Source organism: Balaenoptera acutorostrata, chromosome 1 (genome assembly GCF_949987535.1).
Source record: "Balaenoptera acutorostrata chromosome 1, mBalAcu1.1, whole genome shotgun sequence".
Lineage (NCBI taxonomy): Eukaryota > Metazoa > Chordata > Mammalia > Artiodactyla > Balaenopteridae > Balaenoptera > Balaenoptera acutorostrata.
The window spans coordinates 176,926,916-176,942,704 of NC_080064.1; the positions used below are offsets into that span (position 1 = coordinate 176,926,916).

The 15,789-nt window shown below is 39.3% G+C and overlaps 1 protein-coding gene and 1 long non-coding RNA gene across 10 annotated transcripts in view; one reads left to right on the plus strand and one right to left on the minus strand.

Annotated features, from left to right (window-relative positions):
• LOC130709439 (cyclin-Y-like protein 1) overlaps positions 1-12,057 on the plus strand; it is a 34,791-nt gene extending 22,734 nt beyond the window's left edge. For 4 of the 5 annotated variants that reach the window (XM_057558715.1, XM_057558722.1, XM_057558731.1 and 1 more), the window contains 5 exons: positions 1,796-1,847; positions 2,820-2,939; positions 6,765-6,931; positions 10,207-10,369; positions 11,917-12,057. In XM_057558715.1, coding sequence (XP_057414698.1) covers positions 1,796-1,847; positions 2,820-2,939; positions 6,765-6,931; positions 10,207-10,369; positions 11,917-12,033 — 619 coding nt within the window. In that variant the 3' untranslated portion in view covers positions 12,034-12,057. Of the gene's footprint in view, positions 1-1,795; positions 1,848-2,819; positions 2,940-6,764; positions 6,932-10,206; positions 10,370-11,916 lie in introns of those variants that run through there. The other variant, XM_057558738.1, reaches the window with a different exon arrangement.
• LOC130709444 (uncharacterized) lies at positions 1,435-14,742 on the minus strand. Of its 5 annotated transcripts, XR_009009992.1 has the most exons (5): positions 11,900-12,029; positions 7,539-7,793; positions 6,603-6,655; positions 5,868-6,290; positions 1,435-3,030 (listed from the first exon to the last, which is right to left on the minus strand). It is a non-coding gene; the product is annotated as an uncharacterized LOC130709444 (long non-coding RNA). The 5 variants fall into 5 exon arrangements; XR_009009994.1 differs by lacking the exon at positions 11,900-12,029 and adding an exon at positions 14,671-14,742 and having other exon boundaries at positions 5,868-6,655; XR_009009993.1 differs by lacking the exon at positions 6,603-6,655.
• Between the last annotated feature and the right edge of the window lie 1,047 nt (positions 14,743-15,789).

Sequence of the window (15,789 nt, forward strand, 5' to 3'; positions counted from 1 at the left end):
AATTTGGTATATTCTTTGATACTGTACCAAAAGTCTGCATGTGCTAGTTTCTTAAATTAGTTAAAATGGAATTCTAAATCATATCAATGAACTTGTAATAAATACTATGTTAAATTAATACCCATTGATCTGTCATGCATACTGAGTAGATCTTTTTACCTGTACCTGACTTTATAATATTATACATTGGTCATTTGGAAAGTATTGGTTCACATTTCTTTAGACAGTGTCAAAAACTCACTTTTGTTAGTATCACCACCAGTCTTACCAGAAAAGTCTTTTAAGTGTTGAGAAGTTGTCAAGTTCACAATAGAAGGTAGAAGTTTTCCAAAAATCCTGATATTTTTAGCTTGATGGCTTGAATTTTATCATTGGCAACAAATAACTTTAGAGTGATTTTCCTTGAAGTGACAGGCTCACTTTGTTCATTTTTGAAAGAATGACTGTGTCAGTTGTACATTCAAATAACGATGGTGTTCGATGAAAAAAGTGTTTCAAATAAAGATGGTGTTCTATGAAAAAAATGACTTAACCGCCAAGTCACAAGTGCTTTTCCTTAACACAGCCATATTTCAGTATGTAAAAGTGCTTAATGCATACTTTCCACTTATTCAGAATATTAAAAAGAAGGACCAAGGTTTAAGAACACTATTAATTTTTACTCTTTTATCAAGGATGTTCTTAAAGCAGATTTTTTTTTTAAATTAATTTATTTATTTTTGGCTGTGTTGGGTCTTCGTTTCTGTGCGAGGGCTTTCTCTAGTTGTGGCAAGTGGGGACCACTCTTCATCGCAGTGCGCGGGCCTCTCACAGTCGCGGCCTCTCTTGTTGCGGAGCACAGGCTCCAGACGCGCAGGCTCAGTAATCATGGCTCACGGGCCCAGCCGCTCCGCGGCATGTGGGATCTTCCCAGATCAGGGCTCGAACCCGTGTCCCCTGCATTGGCAGGCAGATTCTCAACCACTGCGCCACCAGGGAAGCCCTTAAAGCAGATTTTTAACTGCAAGTGGCAGTGAATAATTGAATGACTTCTAATTCAGTTTGGTACCACTGCCTTGATTCATGCTCAGAAACCAGCAGTTTTACCCACTTTTGCTTTTATACATCCATAGCAAATGTCACACAATGTGAAGGGCAGGTAGTGTCTTAGTATTCTTATAAAAGCAGTTTTGACCTCTTGGGCCTCCTGAAGGAGGGGATAGGGGAGAATCCCAGAGGCCTGCAGACCACATTTAGAGAACCGCTGTTCAAATGAGCGCAGTGTATTAGTGTGGTGAAATTTTAAATTAAAAAGCCTGTTTCTTTTAAAATAAAAAGACAATTACATTTTTAACTCAAACTATTTAAAAGAGACAAGAAGAAATACACAATAAGAATATAAAGAACTAAAGAGAAAAAAACGGGAAAAAACCATGAATCTCATATTCACATTGATTGAAGTTAGAAGAATTTATTGCCCACCACCACTGCTTTATAAAATGTTCTTGCATATTCCAGTGTGAGGTTAGAGGAGTGAAAATATATTGGTTTACTAGCATTGCCTGTTAGGGAGGGTCAGTGCTTATAGAGGCAACTCTGGCTGGTTGTTGTAGAAAAGATTTCACGGAACTTGATGTGCTGAGTAAAAATAGGTCAGGAAACCTTTCTAAGGGTGGAATCCAGGAGAAGAATTTATAAAACTGTTTGCTTTGTTGAAGGTTAAGCTTCCTCTACCCCTCTCTCTACTCCTAGCAGATATTTTACTAAGATAGTAACTCCTGAATTAATTTTTTAAATGCACATTCTTATTTTATAGAGATGCAGATAGATCCTTGGATATTTTTGATGAGAGATTACATCCACTCACAGTAAGTGTCAGTTTTATTGAAGTGGTATTTTTCTCTTATACAGTTGTGTTTATTTCATGCTGATTTGCTTTGAAATTAAGTACTAGAAGAAAATTACTTCCTCCAGCTCGAAGTCAAATTCATCTTCCTTTAAGTCTTCTTCCCCACGCCATGTTGTGTCTAGTCATTTTCCCGAAGGCGTGTTGTATAAGGGGTTGATGGATATGAACCGAGTTGCACTTTGTATGAATAGTGAGCAGGTAAGTAAACATACCCAAGTAACAGAAAATGTATCTTTTTAAAGGATGATTTTCCATAGCATCAAACAATATAAATATTTGTAAATAAACCTAATATGATAAGGCCTCTAAGAAGAAAATTAGAAAACTGTTTAAATTTTAAACGAATTAAAATGACAAAGTTTTAAAATTCACTTCTTTGGGTGCTCTGTAGCCACACGTGGCTGGCGACTGCTGTACAGGACAGCGCATTCTTAGAGCCCTATGGTTACAGGACACTGGGAATGTGTTTTCAAAGTTGATTACAGAAAAGTATGACATATGGTGATCAGCAAGACTTTTGAGCCTAAAAATATTGGGTTGGCCAAAAAGTTTGTTTGGTTAGTGAATATATTGTTCAATAAAATGCTTGGTGAAAATGAAAACTGTGTCTTTTATTTTTACTTAAAACCAAATGAACTTTTTGGCCAACCCAATAGTTTACATTTGGTTCGAATTCTGTGGGGAGGAACGTGGAAATACATAAATTTTCTGCGGTTGTGCCTGTATTTTTCTTTAATGAATGGTGGTGAGTACTGGATCACTGTGGTATTTTAGGATCCCATTGTTTATATTTAAAAGACTACAAGACATGTCACCCAACCAAAATTATTTTAAGGGGCACGTGGGCCCAAGTGTGAAGACTGCTATCTTAAGGGTACTTTTAAGTATTTTTCTTCCATGGATACATAAATTGCATTTTTTCTCCTTTCAGCGAGAAAAGGTTCCAGAGGAATACTTCGAGCATGATCCTGAACACAAATTCATTTACAGATTTGTTCATACTGTTTGTAGTGCCACACAGCTAACTGCTGAAAGTGCAGTAATAACTTTGGTAAGATATTTTTTCTTTCGTAAAGCATCTGTAGAAATTTCTGTCTTGTACACATGGTATGGTCCTGTTTTTCCCAAATGAAAGTAGGTTCCTGAAATGATCATTAGAACTTTATTAAGAGAAACCTATCAAAAGAAAGTAAAGTATACACATTTGAGCTTTAATAATCATTATGATTTAAAATGTTGCCATTGCTTTTCTCATCACAAAACAATTGCTATTAAAGGCAGCAGGAGAGATTTCTGGTTTCTCCTTCCACACCTGAGGGGACACATGCACGCACAGTGCACACACGCACACACAGACGACGCATGTTGTGGTGGTAGGGCGGGGCAATAACTGAACGCTCTGGTCCACAGGCAGAAACAGGTTCCGGGTAGTTTGAAGCTGAGTCCCAGACTGTACTGCCTAGGCAGTTCTGATGTGTGTCCTGATTGAGAACTACTGCCCTCAGTTCTCTGTTCCTTGGATAATGGATAATGGTGTTAACCATCCCTGCTGTCCTCTTATTGCCTGCATGTGAAGTTGCCCAGGACTAGGGTGCCAGTAGGACTTCAGAAGGCTTTACTCTAGTTAGCCTGCTAAGCTACAGCTGTGTAAGGACCTTTTTGTCATCCATTCCTAATTCCTGTGGTAAGATTTTATCATTTGAATAATAAATCATATTCAAGTGAGAGGTAGTTGGGATTGTTTTACTCCTCCCTATAGCAAACCTGTAGGGGGGAAAGTCAGCTGCGTGGTCTGCAGGGAAGGAATACTTAGGCCACTCACTGCCTGCTCCTATCAAGGCAGAATTTAGGACAGGAGGCTTGTCCTTTTGAAAAGAGACCCCTCAGTGGGTACTGGATCAGACACAGGCCTTTTCTTGGAGCTACAGGCCACTTGGAGTGCTTAGCACATGCTTGAGAGAGGCAGGAATGGTGCTTGCATATGGAGAGCTAGGAAATGCAGGAAGGAGAGTGTTTGGGTTGGAAGAGGGGCATTTCTTTGTAGACAAGTTAAGCTTGATGTACCTGCGAGACAGCAGAATGGCAGTGTCTAGTAATCATTTGAATATATGGGATTGGAGCATGAATCTGAGCTAGAGGGAGGGAATTAAGTGTAGCTGTTCAAATGCAGAGAAAGTATGTAAAATAAAAAGTGGGTAGAAGATAGATCTGTAGGGACTGTCAGCACTTAAGGGACAGATCCCCAGAGGAGTGGCTACAGTGGTAGGAAACCCAGCAGAGAACCCTAAGAGACACCAGGAGAGGTTCAAGAAGGAGAGTATGGTCCAAACGCTAAATGCTACCAAGAAGTTGCTCATGTCATAAATAACATGTCACTGAATACCTACTCTGTGTCACTTTTCTACATGTGGGGGGTGGAGGAGAGAACAAGTTGGATAAATAAAGTTCTTGCCTTTATGGAGCAAGTGTGGAAGACGTAAATTTTTTTTTTTTTTTTTTTTTTTAATCGGAGTACAGTTGATTTACAGTGTTGTGCTAGTTTCAGGTGTATAGCAAAGTATAAGTGTTTTTTTTTAATGAGTGTTTTTTAAAAGATGACTATTTCAAGTAGTGGTAAAAACCATGAAGAGAAAGCAAGGTAAAGGGATAAAGTGATTAGAGGGGCTTACTAGAAAGCTCAGGAAGAGCCTCTTTAAAGAGGTAATGTTTGAACCCAGGACGTGGCTGAACTGAGGAAGATCAGGTACGCTGGCATTACGGGCAGAGGGGACAAGTGCAAGGCTCTGAGACAGGAACTTGTTCTGTGTGTTCAAGGAAAAGCAAGGTGGCCATTGTGATCCGAGCGGGGAATGAGGGAAAGAGCATAGGTGATGAGGTCACGGAAGGACAAGGCCGTACCGCACAGGGCCTCGTAACTTGCAGGCCACGGGAAGAAGGTATTTGTTTGATGGGAAACCTCTGGCAGATCTGGAGCAGGCGCATAAAGTACTCTTAATTTAAGAGGCTCTCCTGGCTGCTTTGGGGAGAACAGACTGTAGTCTGTTGGGAGGCAGAGAAGTTAGGCAGTGGCAGCGATACAAGTCAGAAGTGACAGACAGAAAAGCGGTCAGGGTACCAGTGAAGGTAGAGATAACAAGAAGTTCTAACAGATTGGAGCAGGATACACTCAAGTGCAGGTGTTTGGTCTCAGCGACTGGGCGTGTGGCAGTGCTCTTTCATTTCTGAGGGGAAGGCCTGGGGAGTGGAGCTCTGGGACGAAGAGCTCTGGGTGGTTTGTGTGAAGGCACCGGTGACCACGGCAAGAGTAGTCTCTGTAGAGTGGTAGCAGCAGGAGGCTGACTGAAGTGGGTTAAGGAGAGGATGGGAGATGAGGAGCTGGCCTCAGCCCTGAGGACGCCGTCGAGGGGCAGTGGGGGACAGGCTGGGGACATGGAAGCATTCACACTGGAGGAAGCCTCTGACAGAGAGGGAGAAGTTGTTCAAAAAGAGACTAACTGTGGGCACAGTGCTCTGCAGAAGTGAGGTGGGATCAACTGCATTCATAGGAGAGTTAGCTTCAGTGAAAAGAAAGAAATCTCGCTTCCTCCGAGACAGGAGGGCAAGTGGGATAAATGAATATCGGCACGTGTACCAAGTTTGCCAGTACAAAGGTGAGAGGAAGTTGAGAGATTGCCAGTGTCGTTTCAGTGCCTCTGATTAGTCCCATAAAGTAGAGAGTTGAACCTTGCGGGGAGAGTCGTTCTTAGGGTACTAGAGAGTGCTGAGTTCTTTGGGGAATGGGAGCCGAATTTCACTAAGAACATATAATCTCAATACCCGTGTTTGAAAACACAGTAGAGTTTGGAGGGCATGGGCGAATCTGAGCTGTCAATCTGATAACCCTTCAGAGAGTAAACAGACTCTTTAAAACTGGACATTTTTCTTTTTGTCAAATGGCATATACACTCTTCTACAGAGGTAACAACAAATCACAGCTTACCTCTCTCATCTTTGCTCAGCTGTTAACTCCATCCAGTTCTTTGTAGGGTAGACATTTGATACATGTAAAAGAAACCAGGAAATCATCTCACAAACCGGCAGGTTTAGAGGAGCCCCAGGGATACAGACACAGGCAGGTCTTCCCACCTTAAAACCAAAAGAATTGACTAAGCTGCAGATTATGTAAGACAGAAATGAATAATGAAATGATAATGGAGATGTGAAAAATTGGGGATATGAAAAGGACTACCCTTTGTATGCATGTGTGTTCCTTAAAAAGGCACTAAAATATGGGAATACTTGACAGCTAGCTGTCAAGCCCCTTTGGACTGCCTGTCCTGCTGTGCCACGCAGCAGCCACTGGGAGGCTCTCTTGACCACCAGTTTTTATCTTCAAGTTCATGCCACAGAAGGACTGGGGACTCTGAAGAGAAGGTAAAGATGTGCTCAGTCTTACCAGAATTTTACACACTCAAGCGTTATGTAAAATCGCCATGCAACCACCACCAGTCTTGTAGTTAACATTGCACGTGATAGGCACTCAAGCATTTACTGAACAGTTGAAGTCGACACTGGGCTGTATGTGCTGCCCTTGACAAGTGGGAAGGTAATAATACAATGCGTGTCTTTAGAATGCCCTTTGCTCAGATGTCCTTTCATTCCTGTGACCAAAATTGGGTTGGAAATTCACACGGGCAGAGTAGAAATATCAGACTAACAGAAATATCTGACTTACAACTGTGACCTGGCCTCTGGCCTTGGCTTGGCTGAGCAAAGTCTTTGTAGAACCTAGGAATAAAAGGGGTGTCAAAAAGAGATGAAATCTGTCATTCCTAACAATTCTTATCACAGCACTTAAACTGAACTAAAATCAAAGATCAGTGCTTTACTTTTGCAGGTTTACTTAGAAAGGCTTTTAACTTATTCTGAGATCGACATTTGCCCCACTAACTGGAAAAGAATTGTTTTGGGAGCCATTCTTCTTGCCTCCAGGATTTGGGGCGATGATGCTGTATGGGATGTGGAGCACAGCCAGATCCTCAAGGACGTTACAGTTGAGGACATGTGAGTTTGTAAGGTTACCGTGAACTTTCTAACCATTTTCCAATACCTCATTTGCTCTCATAAAGTTTACATTTTTAAGAAATGTTACATTTTAAGAAAGGTTACCTTGTGCAGAGAGCTGAAATAGACATAAAATTACAGACTTCTTTCCATCTAGCTGTAGTATAACAATTTGTATTTCCCCTCATTAATTGGTAGGTCTTGATGTGTTATTGTTGTAATATTCTGCTCGATAAATTGAAATTATTTTTCTGGTGGTTTTTGCCAAACATTTTACAAGCTCACTACCAGAACAACATGGTACAGTCAGTAACTTGACAGCTTTCTTAAAGCTGTCTACCAGGTCCAGTCCATTTTTAAGGGGCACATGCCTGGTCTTTGAAGCAAGTGGCCACTGTTAAGGTCTTAGGGCCTCTAGACTACTGACAGGTTATAATTTCAACCTGAGTCACACATTGTGTATTTGCTTTTGCTGGTCTTTTTCTCCTTTTGATCTGAGGTTCTGTTGTTACAGAAACTATGATGTACAGGTAGCCACATATAAAGGTTTCAGATCCCTGTGTTCCTGTCTCCTCCCCTAAAGTCTGCTGAGTTAGGAAACACCTACCTCTCAGGTAGTCCGGGAAGCATCCCTGGGGCCTCACCCAGGGCACTCAGCAAACACAGCGGCACTTTGTGGGGCCTTGAGTTAACTAGGCAGGTTCTCCTCACGGATGGCACGCTCACATGGGCATGAAACGCCAGGCTTCCAATCTGGCTCTGGTGAAGGGCCCCAAGGGTGGGAAGCAGGATGAGCCAGAGAGGTAATTCCAGCAGACTCTCGAAGTGCCCGCTTGACAGTGAACCTGTCTTTGTGGGTGGCCTTCAGGAAAATGGGAAAGGACACCTCTTGATTATATTGGACAGCAGAGGCCGATCAAGATGGCAGGCAGGGGCAAGAGTTTGTTTTTGTTACCTTTGCCCCTTACTCGAGATAATTCACAATTACCAAAGTGCATATTTACAGCTGAAGCGAGGAAAGTTGTGACTAAGAGAAGGGACCAGTGACTGTCAGTAGCTGTCAAAGTGGCTTTTGGTGAAAATGCCCACTTTGGTGATCATGTAAACCAGGTGGTCATGGTGATATTGCTGGTAGCAATCTTAGCGAACAGTGTAACAGCAGATAATGAATTTGAAATGAATAGAAGTACTTTTGGAAGTTGCAGAAACTAAAGTGACGTTGACCAACACTATCATCAGTCTTTAAACTGGTCCCTTGAAGGAAGGAAAATTTGTAATCGTGAACACCATCCCTGCCATGATGGCAGCTGAAATTTTCCCAGAATCTGCAACTGAGCTGACTGGGGCTCTGGTTCCAGGTACAACATCCGAGAACATGCAGGGAAACGTGTGGGTGTTCACAGACATTGAGCCCAGGAGCATTGGCGGCACTGTCCGGCTATGAAGAAACTAATTCTAAACAACGCTTTTCTGTGTAGAACGGAGAATCACCAGGAGTTACGTTTATAATAGGCTGCTTTTGTTTATGATCTTTGGGAGTTGGAAAGCATTACAACAAAGTGTTTAATACACATTTGTTTCATCCCTCTGCTGTTGACTACTATTTGTAATGGTCTCATTTTGAGTCTGAATTGAAAAATTGCTGTCTATCAGCTTTTCCTTAAAACTTTCTAACATCTCTGTGTCTTGTTAAATATATATTTCCCTTCAAAAGAGTAAGTTAAACTGAGCAGCTGCTGTTCAGACAGTTTGCTGCGCCTGTAAGTGGTAGGCTCTTCAGCCACCTAGCCATTTAAAAACAGCAAAAAACACAGAAGATGCATATTCTGTAGGCATAATGCTTTTCTTCAGTGATTAAAGCTCTATTAATAGACATGTTAATCCTATGAAGTACTGTATTTCCACACAATTAAAATGTATTAGTGGAGAAAATATAAAAGGGATAGTGAAGTGCATTTATTCCTGTAGTAAATTAAGTCCTGATTAGCTGATTATCAAAACATTATCTGATTTACATTTCTATAGACTTCTGGCCGTATGAACAGGAAATTAATTTTGGAAGTAGGTTCAGTTAGGTTTAAAGTTCAACAAATGAGAAACCTCATTTCTGCTCATACTCTGCTCTCCATACAGGAGAACAAGGAGCATTTGTTGATTTATCCAATGGATAAAATATTAACACTTTACAACCAAGAAACCAAATGTATTGTAAAATAAGCCACTTGCATGTTTGTTTGGGTATTTATCATTTTTATATAATCAACTCTCTAAAGTGATTGCTGTGGAAAGTGGTAAGATTTACTCTAATTTTATATTTATTTACTTAAACATTTGGCAAGCAAATGGCTGGATATGGTCATATAGCAGAAGCCTGCTCCCAGCACTCTACTTTCCCACTTCATTGAATTCGCCCTCTGTGGGCGTGTGCAGTCTGTCCTGGCAAGGGGCGGTAGGTCTGAACATTCTGGGCTGCTCTCCTAACACCGGGGGAAACAACTGCTCTATCAGAGGTCGTATCGTAAAGTGGGTTTAGTCTAGCTGAGACATAATCTTACTGCCTTCCTAAGCTTAAAAAGTGCATCCTGTCCTGTCATGGTGACGACAACTCACCCTAGTAAGGTTTTAAGGTGAACAGAAACTTGGATTATGCCCTTTGACACAGCCCCATGCACGGGGTGGGGGTGGGGGGATTCCCTTTCCCATCGAATGTAGCTTATTTATTTATTTACTTGAGATGAATCCTTGTTGCCTCAAGAGTTTTCCCCCCTCAGAGATAACAGCAGTGGCTCTCGAGGGATCCATGTGTTGCCGTGGTGATGTGCCCACGCCTTGTGTTGGCTCGTCTCCACCTCAGTGAGCCCCTTCCTGTCCTCAGCCCGGTGCAAGTGTCTGCAAGCTCTTCAGAGCTAATAAACAGCATCCATCATTCCTTTCATCTGATCACTATAGCGGGGCCTTGTGAGTGAGTGTGGAGCATGACTCGTACAGCTGCACTAATGGAACTCTGAAGAATGAGCCCCTGAGTCAGCAGCATGAGTGCATAAGAGGGCCATAACCTCTTCCCCCTTGTCCCAGACTCAAAGTGCTGGGACGCAGAAAGGACCACAAATAGCTGTACCTTGTTTGAACATTAGGGTATTAATCCAGCTGGGTAGCCATTATTTGTTTCAAAACAGTATTTAGAGCCATCCTAGTAGCTCAGAATGGTATTTTTGAAGATAGCCCAGTTGACTAAAATTGTCCTGTGTTGGTTTTGTCTTCTCCTCCTCCCCCAGGAATAAGATGGAAAGGCACGTCCTGGAGCGACTTCATTTTAATATTAATGTTCCTTTCAGTGTGTATGTCAAACACTACTTTGACCTTCGCTCCTTAGCAGATGACAACGACCTGAATGTTCTATTCACTCCTCTTAGCAAAGAAAGAGCACAGAACTTAAAGGTAAGGCTGTGAAATCACTAACTGGGGTTTTCTGTCAGCCACCGAAGCCACATCTGTAGCTAAATTATATTAAGCAGTGATTAGGAAAATGGAAAGCGGTTAACAGTTTGAAGAGCTTATTGACCCGTTGGCATCATATTTCCTGTGTCTTTTATGGTTTATACAGGGATCCCACATTATAAAAAAAAAAATTGTCTCTTCTGTAACCATAATTCAGAATACTTTAAATCATATTTAATCTGTTCTTAATGGTTTTCCATTTGAACCTCTACACTTACATATAACCATACATGAATAATTTCTTAAAATTGTATCCCTAATCATATGTACCTACATAATCTACTTACCACTCTTAACTGTCTTTTTTTTTTTTTAATAATTGATGTTTTGGACTATTTCTACTGTCTTGATATTTTTAATAAATAAATAAATGTATTTATTTATTTATGGCTGCATTGGGTCTTCGCTGCTGCACGCGGGCTTTCTCTAGCTGCGGTGGGCGGGGGCTGCTCTTCATTGCGGTGCGCAGGCTTCTCATTGCAGTGGCTGCCCTTGTTGCAGAGCACGGGCTCTAGAGCGCAGGGTCAGTAGTTGTGGCGCACGGGCTTAGTTGCTCCTCGGCATGTGGGATCTTCCCGGACCAGGGCTCAAACCCGTGTCCCCTGCATTGGCAGGCGGATTCTTAACCACTGCGCCACCAGGGAATTCCCTCTTAACTGTTTTTTACTCAGCTTGCAGTTTGTGTGTGTGTGTGTGTGTGTGTGTGTGTGTGTGTGTGTGTATCACAGTTCAGTCCCATGAGTTTATTAGACAAAGCATCCGTGGCTAACCTGAGAGACCTATACTTGGAAGGTATAATGTGGATTCAGATACTGGCTGTAGAAAGTACATGAGTTTTTAATATAAATGGTAACGTACATGGAACAAAGTAATACTTATGGCTTATGATTTTTGGTGGGTATACAGCAAAATTCACAACTGAAATGAACACATTTAAAATTGATACTTTCTGTGGTACCTTGGTGGTACTTTAGAATAAGATGTTTTTCTACCATAATTTATGTGCAAGTGAAATAGCACCTTTCAGCGCTTGTCATTAGACCTCTCCTACCTTCAGCACATACCTACCTGATTAAAATTTTCTTAGAGTATGTAATAACTAATGAAAACTGAATAGAAGTTGAATAGCTGAGTAAACACTGATTTTGCCCAAGTGTATGTCCATTACGTTTAAGGATCACGTGTGTAGGTAACAGATGATATTGCTATTAGGAGCCTATCATTAGGAACCCAATTTTTAAGTAACTCTAAGTTATTAGGGCAAGTTACCCCTTGCCCCAGCAATCTAATCATAGCCCTTAAAGGTTATTACCTTAGGGAATTGTCAGTTAGTGTAGATATCAGCTATCCAAAGTAGCAGTAACTATGAACTATCTAAACGAATGTAGATGTGTGGCTTATCAATGATGCTTTTTTTGTTTTTTTAAGGTCCGAACATTTTTTTCCCCCCTAATTATACCTATGTTCTACCTGATTGACTTTCCTAGGCCATTTCCAGATTGTGTGACGACGAATACAAAGACGTGTGTAGAGCTGCTATGAGAAGGTCTTTCAGCGCTGATAATTTCATTGGTATTCGGCGCTCCAATGCCATCCTCTCTTAAGGGAGAAGTGAGGGGTTGTAACATCATAAACCCCTCGAAACAAGGACTGGAGAAATAGCACCTCTCCTGCTCAGAAACCAGCAAAGTTAGTATTTTCACCTTAAAGAAAGACATTGAATTCAAGAGACTCATGGACAAGCGAAGATTATGCTCATAGGAAAGAACGGGACCTCGTCAATGTAACACGCTCTTCTGTCCTTTTTATTGTAAACAGAGTTACAAAAACCACTCCAAAGCTAAAAGCTCCCAATCCATGCACAGATATCTGCTCCCAATCTACACACAGATATGTGATAGCTGAGAACTATGTGAGGTTTTTTAATTAATAGTTTAAATTTTTAGACTTTAAAGACACTAACTATATAACTTCTATGTTTTTCTTGCCTCATTGTCCCATACTGCTGCATATTGCTTTAGAATCAGTGCAGTATTACCATCAAAAAATGGGACTCCAAAAAAAAACAAAAAACAAAAAAAAAAAAACAAAAAAAGAAAAAAACAAAAAAAAACAAAAAAAGAAAAAAACATAAAAAAAACAAAAAAAAGAAAAAAACAAAAAAAACAAAAAAAGAAAAAAACAAAAAAAACAAAAAAAGAAAAAAACATAAAAAAACAAAAAAAGAAAAAAACAAAAAAAAACAAAAAAACAAAAAAACAAAAAAAACAAAAAAAGAAAAAAACAAAAAAAACAAAAAAAGAAAAAAACAAAAAAAAGAAAAAAACAAAAGAAAAACAAAAAAAGAAAAAACAAAAGAAAAACAAAAAAAGAAAACAAAAGAAAAACAAAAAAGAGAAAAACAAAAGAAAGAAAAAAACAAAAGAAAAACAAAAGAAAAAAAACAAGAAAAACAAAAAAGAAAAAAACAAAAGAAAAACAAAAAAAGAGAAAAACAAAAGAAAAAAACAAAAGAAAAACAAAAAAAAGAAAACAAAAGAAAAACAAAAAAAACAAGAAAAACAAAAAAAAGAAAAAAACAAAAAAAACAAAAAAACAAAAAAAGAAAAAAACAAAAAAAGAAAAGAAAAACGAAAAAAAGAAAAAACAAAAGAAAAACAAAAAAGAAAACAAAAGAAAAACAAAAAAAGAGAAAAATAAAAGAAAGAAAAAAACAAGAGAAAAACAAAAGAAACCAAAAAAACAAGAGAAAAACAAAAGAAACAAAAAAAACAAAAGAAAAACAAAAGAAAGAAAAAAACAAAAGAAAAACAAAAGAAACAAAAAAACAAAAAAAAAAAACAAAAAAAAAAACAAAAAAAAAGAAAACAAAAAAAAAAAACATGGGACTCCTAACAACTCATAAAGCCAAACTTCGGAACAGACTGTTGTAGCATCGTTAGGTTTTGCAGGGTTCTTCCTCCCTACTATATCATTGAAGCTGCTAGTCATTATTGGCAATCAATTTAAACCAAAAAGCTGCTGAATAACACATGTCATTCAAATTCTTTGCAGGCAGTACTTATTAGCATATTAGCATGCTTGCGATCATAAACAGAGAAAGTAGGTTATTTCCTTCTATTGGGTCCGTGCTGCATTTCTTGTTAACTATAATGGTGCTTCTGATTTTGTGATGATTTTCCTCTTTGTTCTATACTTGTATTAAAGGATATTTTCATAATTCCAGCCAACATGGTGGTCCAGTAATTAACAAGCCGGTGATGAAATAGAAGGTGTCCCAAAAGTCTTACAACAATTTTAAGCTTTAATATAGTGTGCTTGGATACTCCAGAACACTGTCGCAGAAGTATAAATGCTAGACTGGCAAAACATCACTTGAAACTTTAATCGAATTTCTTCTAAACTCATTTACTTTTGTACATTTTAAACATTAAGCTTTTATTTTTTTATTTTTTATTTTTTTAAATTAATGAATTTATTTAATGGCGTGTTGGGTCGTTTCTGTGTGAGGGCTTTCTCTAGTTGTGGCAAGCGGGGGCCACTCTTCATCGCGGTGCGCGGGCCTCTCACTGTCTCAGGCTCTCTTGTTGGGGACACAGGTTCGAGCCCTGGCTTGGGAAGGCCCGTGAGCCACAATTACTGAGCCTGCGCGTCTGGAGCCTGTGCTCCGCAACAAGAGAGGCCGCGATAATGAGAGGCCCGCGCACCGCGATGAAGAGTGGCCCCCACTTGCCACAACTAGAGAAAGCCCTCGCACAGAAACGAAGACCCAACACAGCCATAAATAAATAAATACATAAATTGTAAAAAATAAAAAATAAAACAATAAACGCTTAACGTTTAAAATTTACAAAACTAAATGAGTTTAGAAGAAATTCGATTAAACTTTCAAATGATGTTTTGTAAGTTTGTGGCATTTATACTTCTACAAGTATCAAAGCTTAAAATTGCACTAAGACTTGAGGGGATACCTCCCCTCCTCTTTTTAAAATAGTCCTTTGCAAGGCTGGGCTGCTTACCTGCTTGATCACCTAAGTTTCTTTTTTCTAGATTTGGTAAAGGAATTATGAACAACAGTGTTAATTCACATGTAATAAATTGAAAGGAACTGGACCCTAATAGTAGGGACAGGAGAGTAAGTGATATGAAACAGCTTTTCTATCCTGTGTGTTAACCTGGCTGTAGGTGTCTCACTTCAAGTTCTATTTAAGAGGAAACATATAAACCTTAGGAACCCTTACCTCAGGCTTTAAAAGGCAGGGAGGTCCAGTAATCAGTCTTTTTGGAGATTGGTAACGATGTCACCTAAACTTGAAATATTAAAAAAAAAAAAAAAAAAAAAAAGTGTTCTCAACTATGTGAAATCTTTCTCCTCCTACCTTCTCAAATGTAATCCTAGGAATTTTGCCTGTAAACAAAGCATTTCTGGGCCAGAAGTACTTTCTCTCTTCATCGCAAGGCTTCACATTATACTGAGTGCTGCAGGTTCCATCATTTTTAAGGGACAGAGACATAAATGATAAATTATGGTATATAAAATACTACAATCTACCACCTCAAAAAATATTGTTTATGGAGTTTGCAGCTTGGAAATTCAAGTACTGATTGCAGTTTTATTTTGAAAAGAATGCTACAACTTATGTGGTTTTGCTTCCTCATGTTTATATTAAAAGAAAAGCTAATAAACTCTATTGTAATTAAAATATATGGCTACTGTGTTTGTAACACTTCTCACTATTCACATAACATTACAACTCTGCCTAACTCAAATGTTTTCAGTCAGCTCTGATAGTCGGGCCTTAAAGCATTTTCAAACTAACCATTCATAAGTTGTTTTGACCCCTGCCTTTAGCTAAGATGTAGACATTTATTTCTCCAGCTTACGCTCTTTTCAACCTGAAGATAATCTAGTACACTTAAAATCACTGGCTACAGTGCTCAGTGGCATAATGCATTAGATGGCATTTTTGAATTGTTTGTTATGGTGCCAAGATGGAAATGCACATTGAAAGATAAAAGTAGGTAAATACACAGAGAAAGGAATTACAGGAATACTGTAGAATCAGAACTTGTTGTTTGAGGGTTTCAAGCAATTGAACAGGAAAGAAAATGGAAGAACAGGAAGCAGTAGAATTGTGGTTGCTGTTAGGAGGGTGACTTTTACACAAGCCCCGGAATTTGACGTTAACCTGCTATTTCACTTCACATGCAGTTGGAAATACACCAGATCTCTAAAGAAGTTTCTTTTAGACCCTAGCCACTGCACTTGAGCAATATTCCATCAGTCCTGATAGTATTGCCGTCGTATTTCATCCACCTTAGTTCCCTTCCTGAGGTCACATCTTTAACTTTGTTCTTGT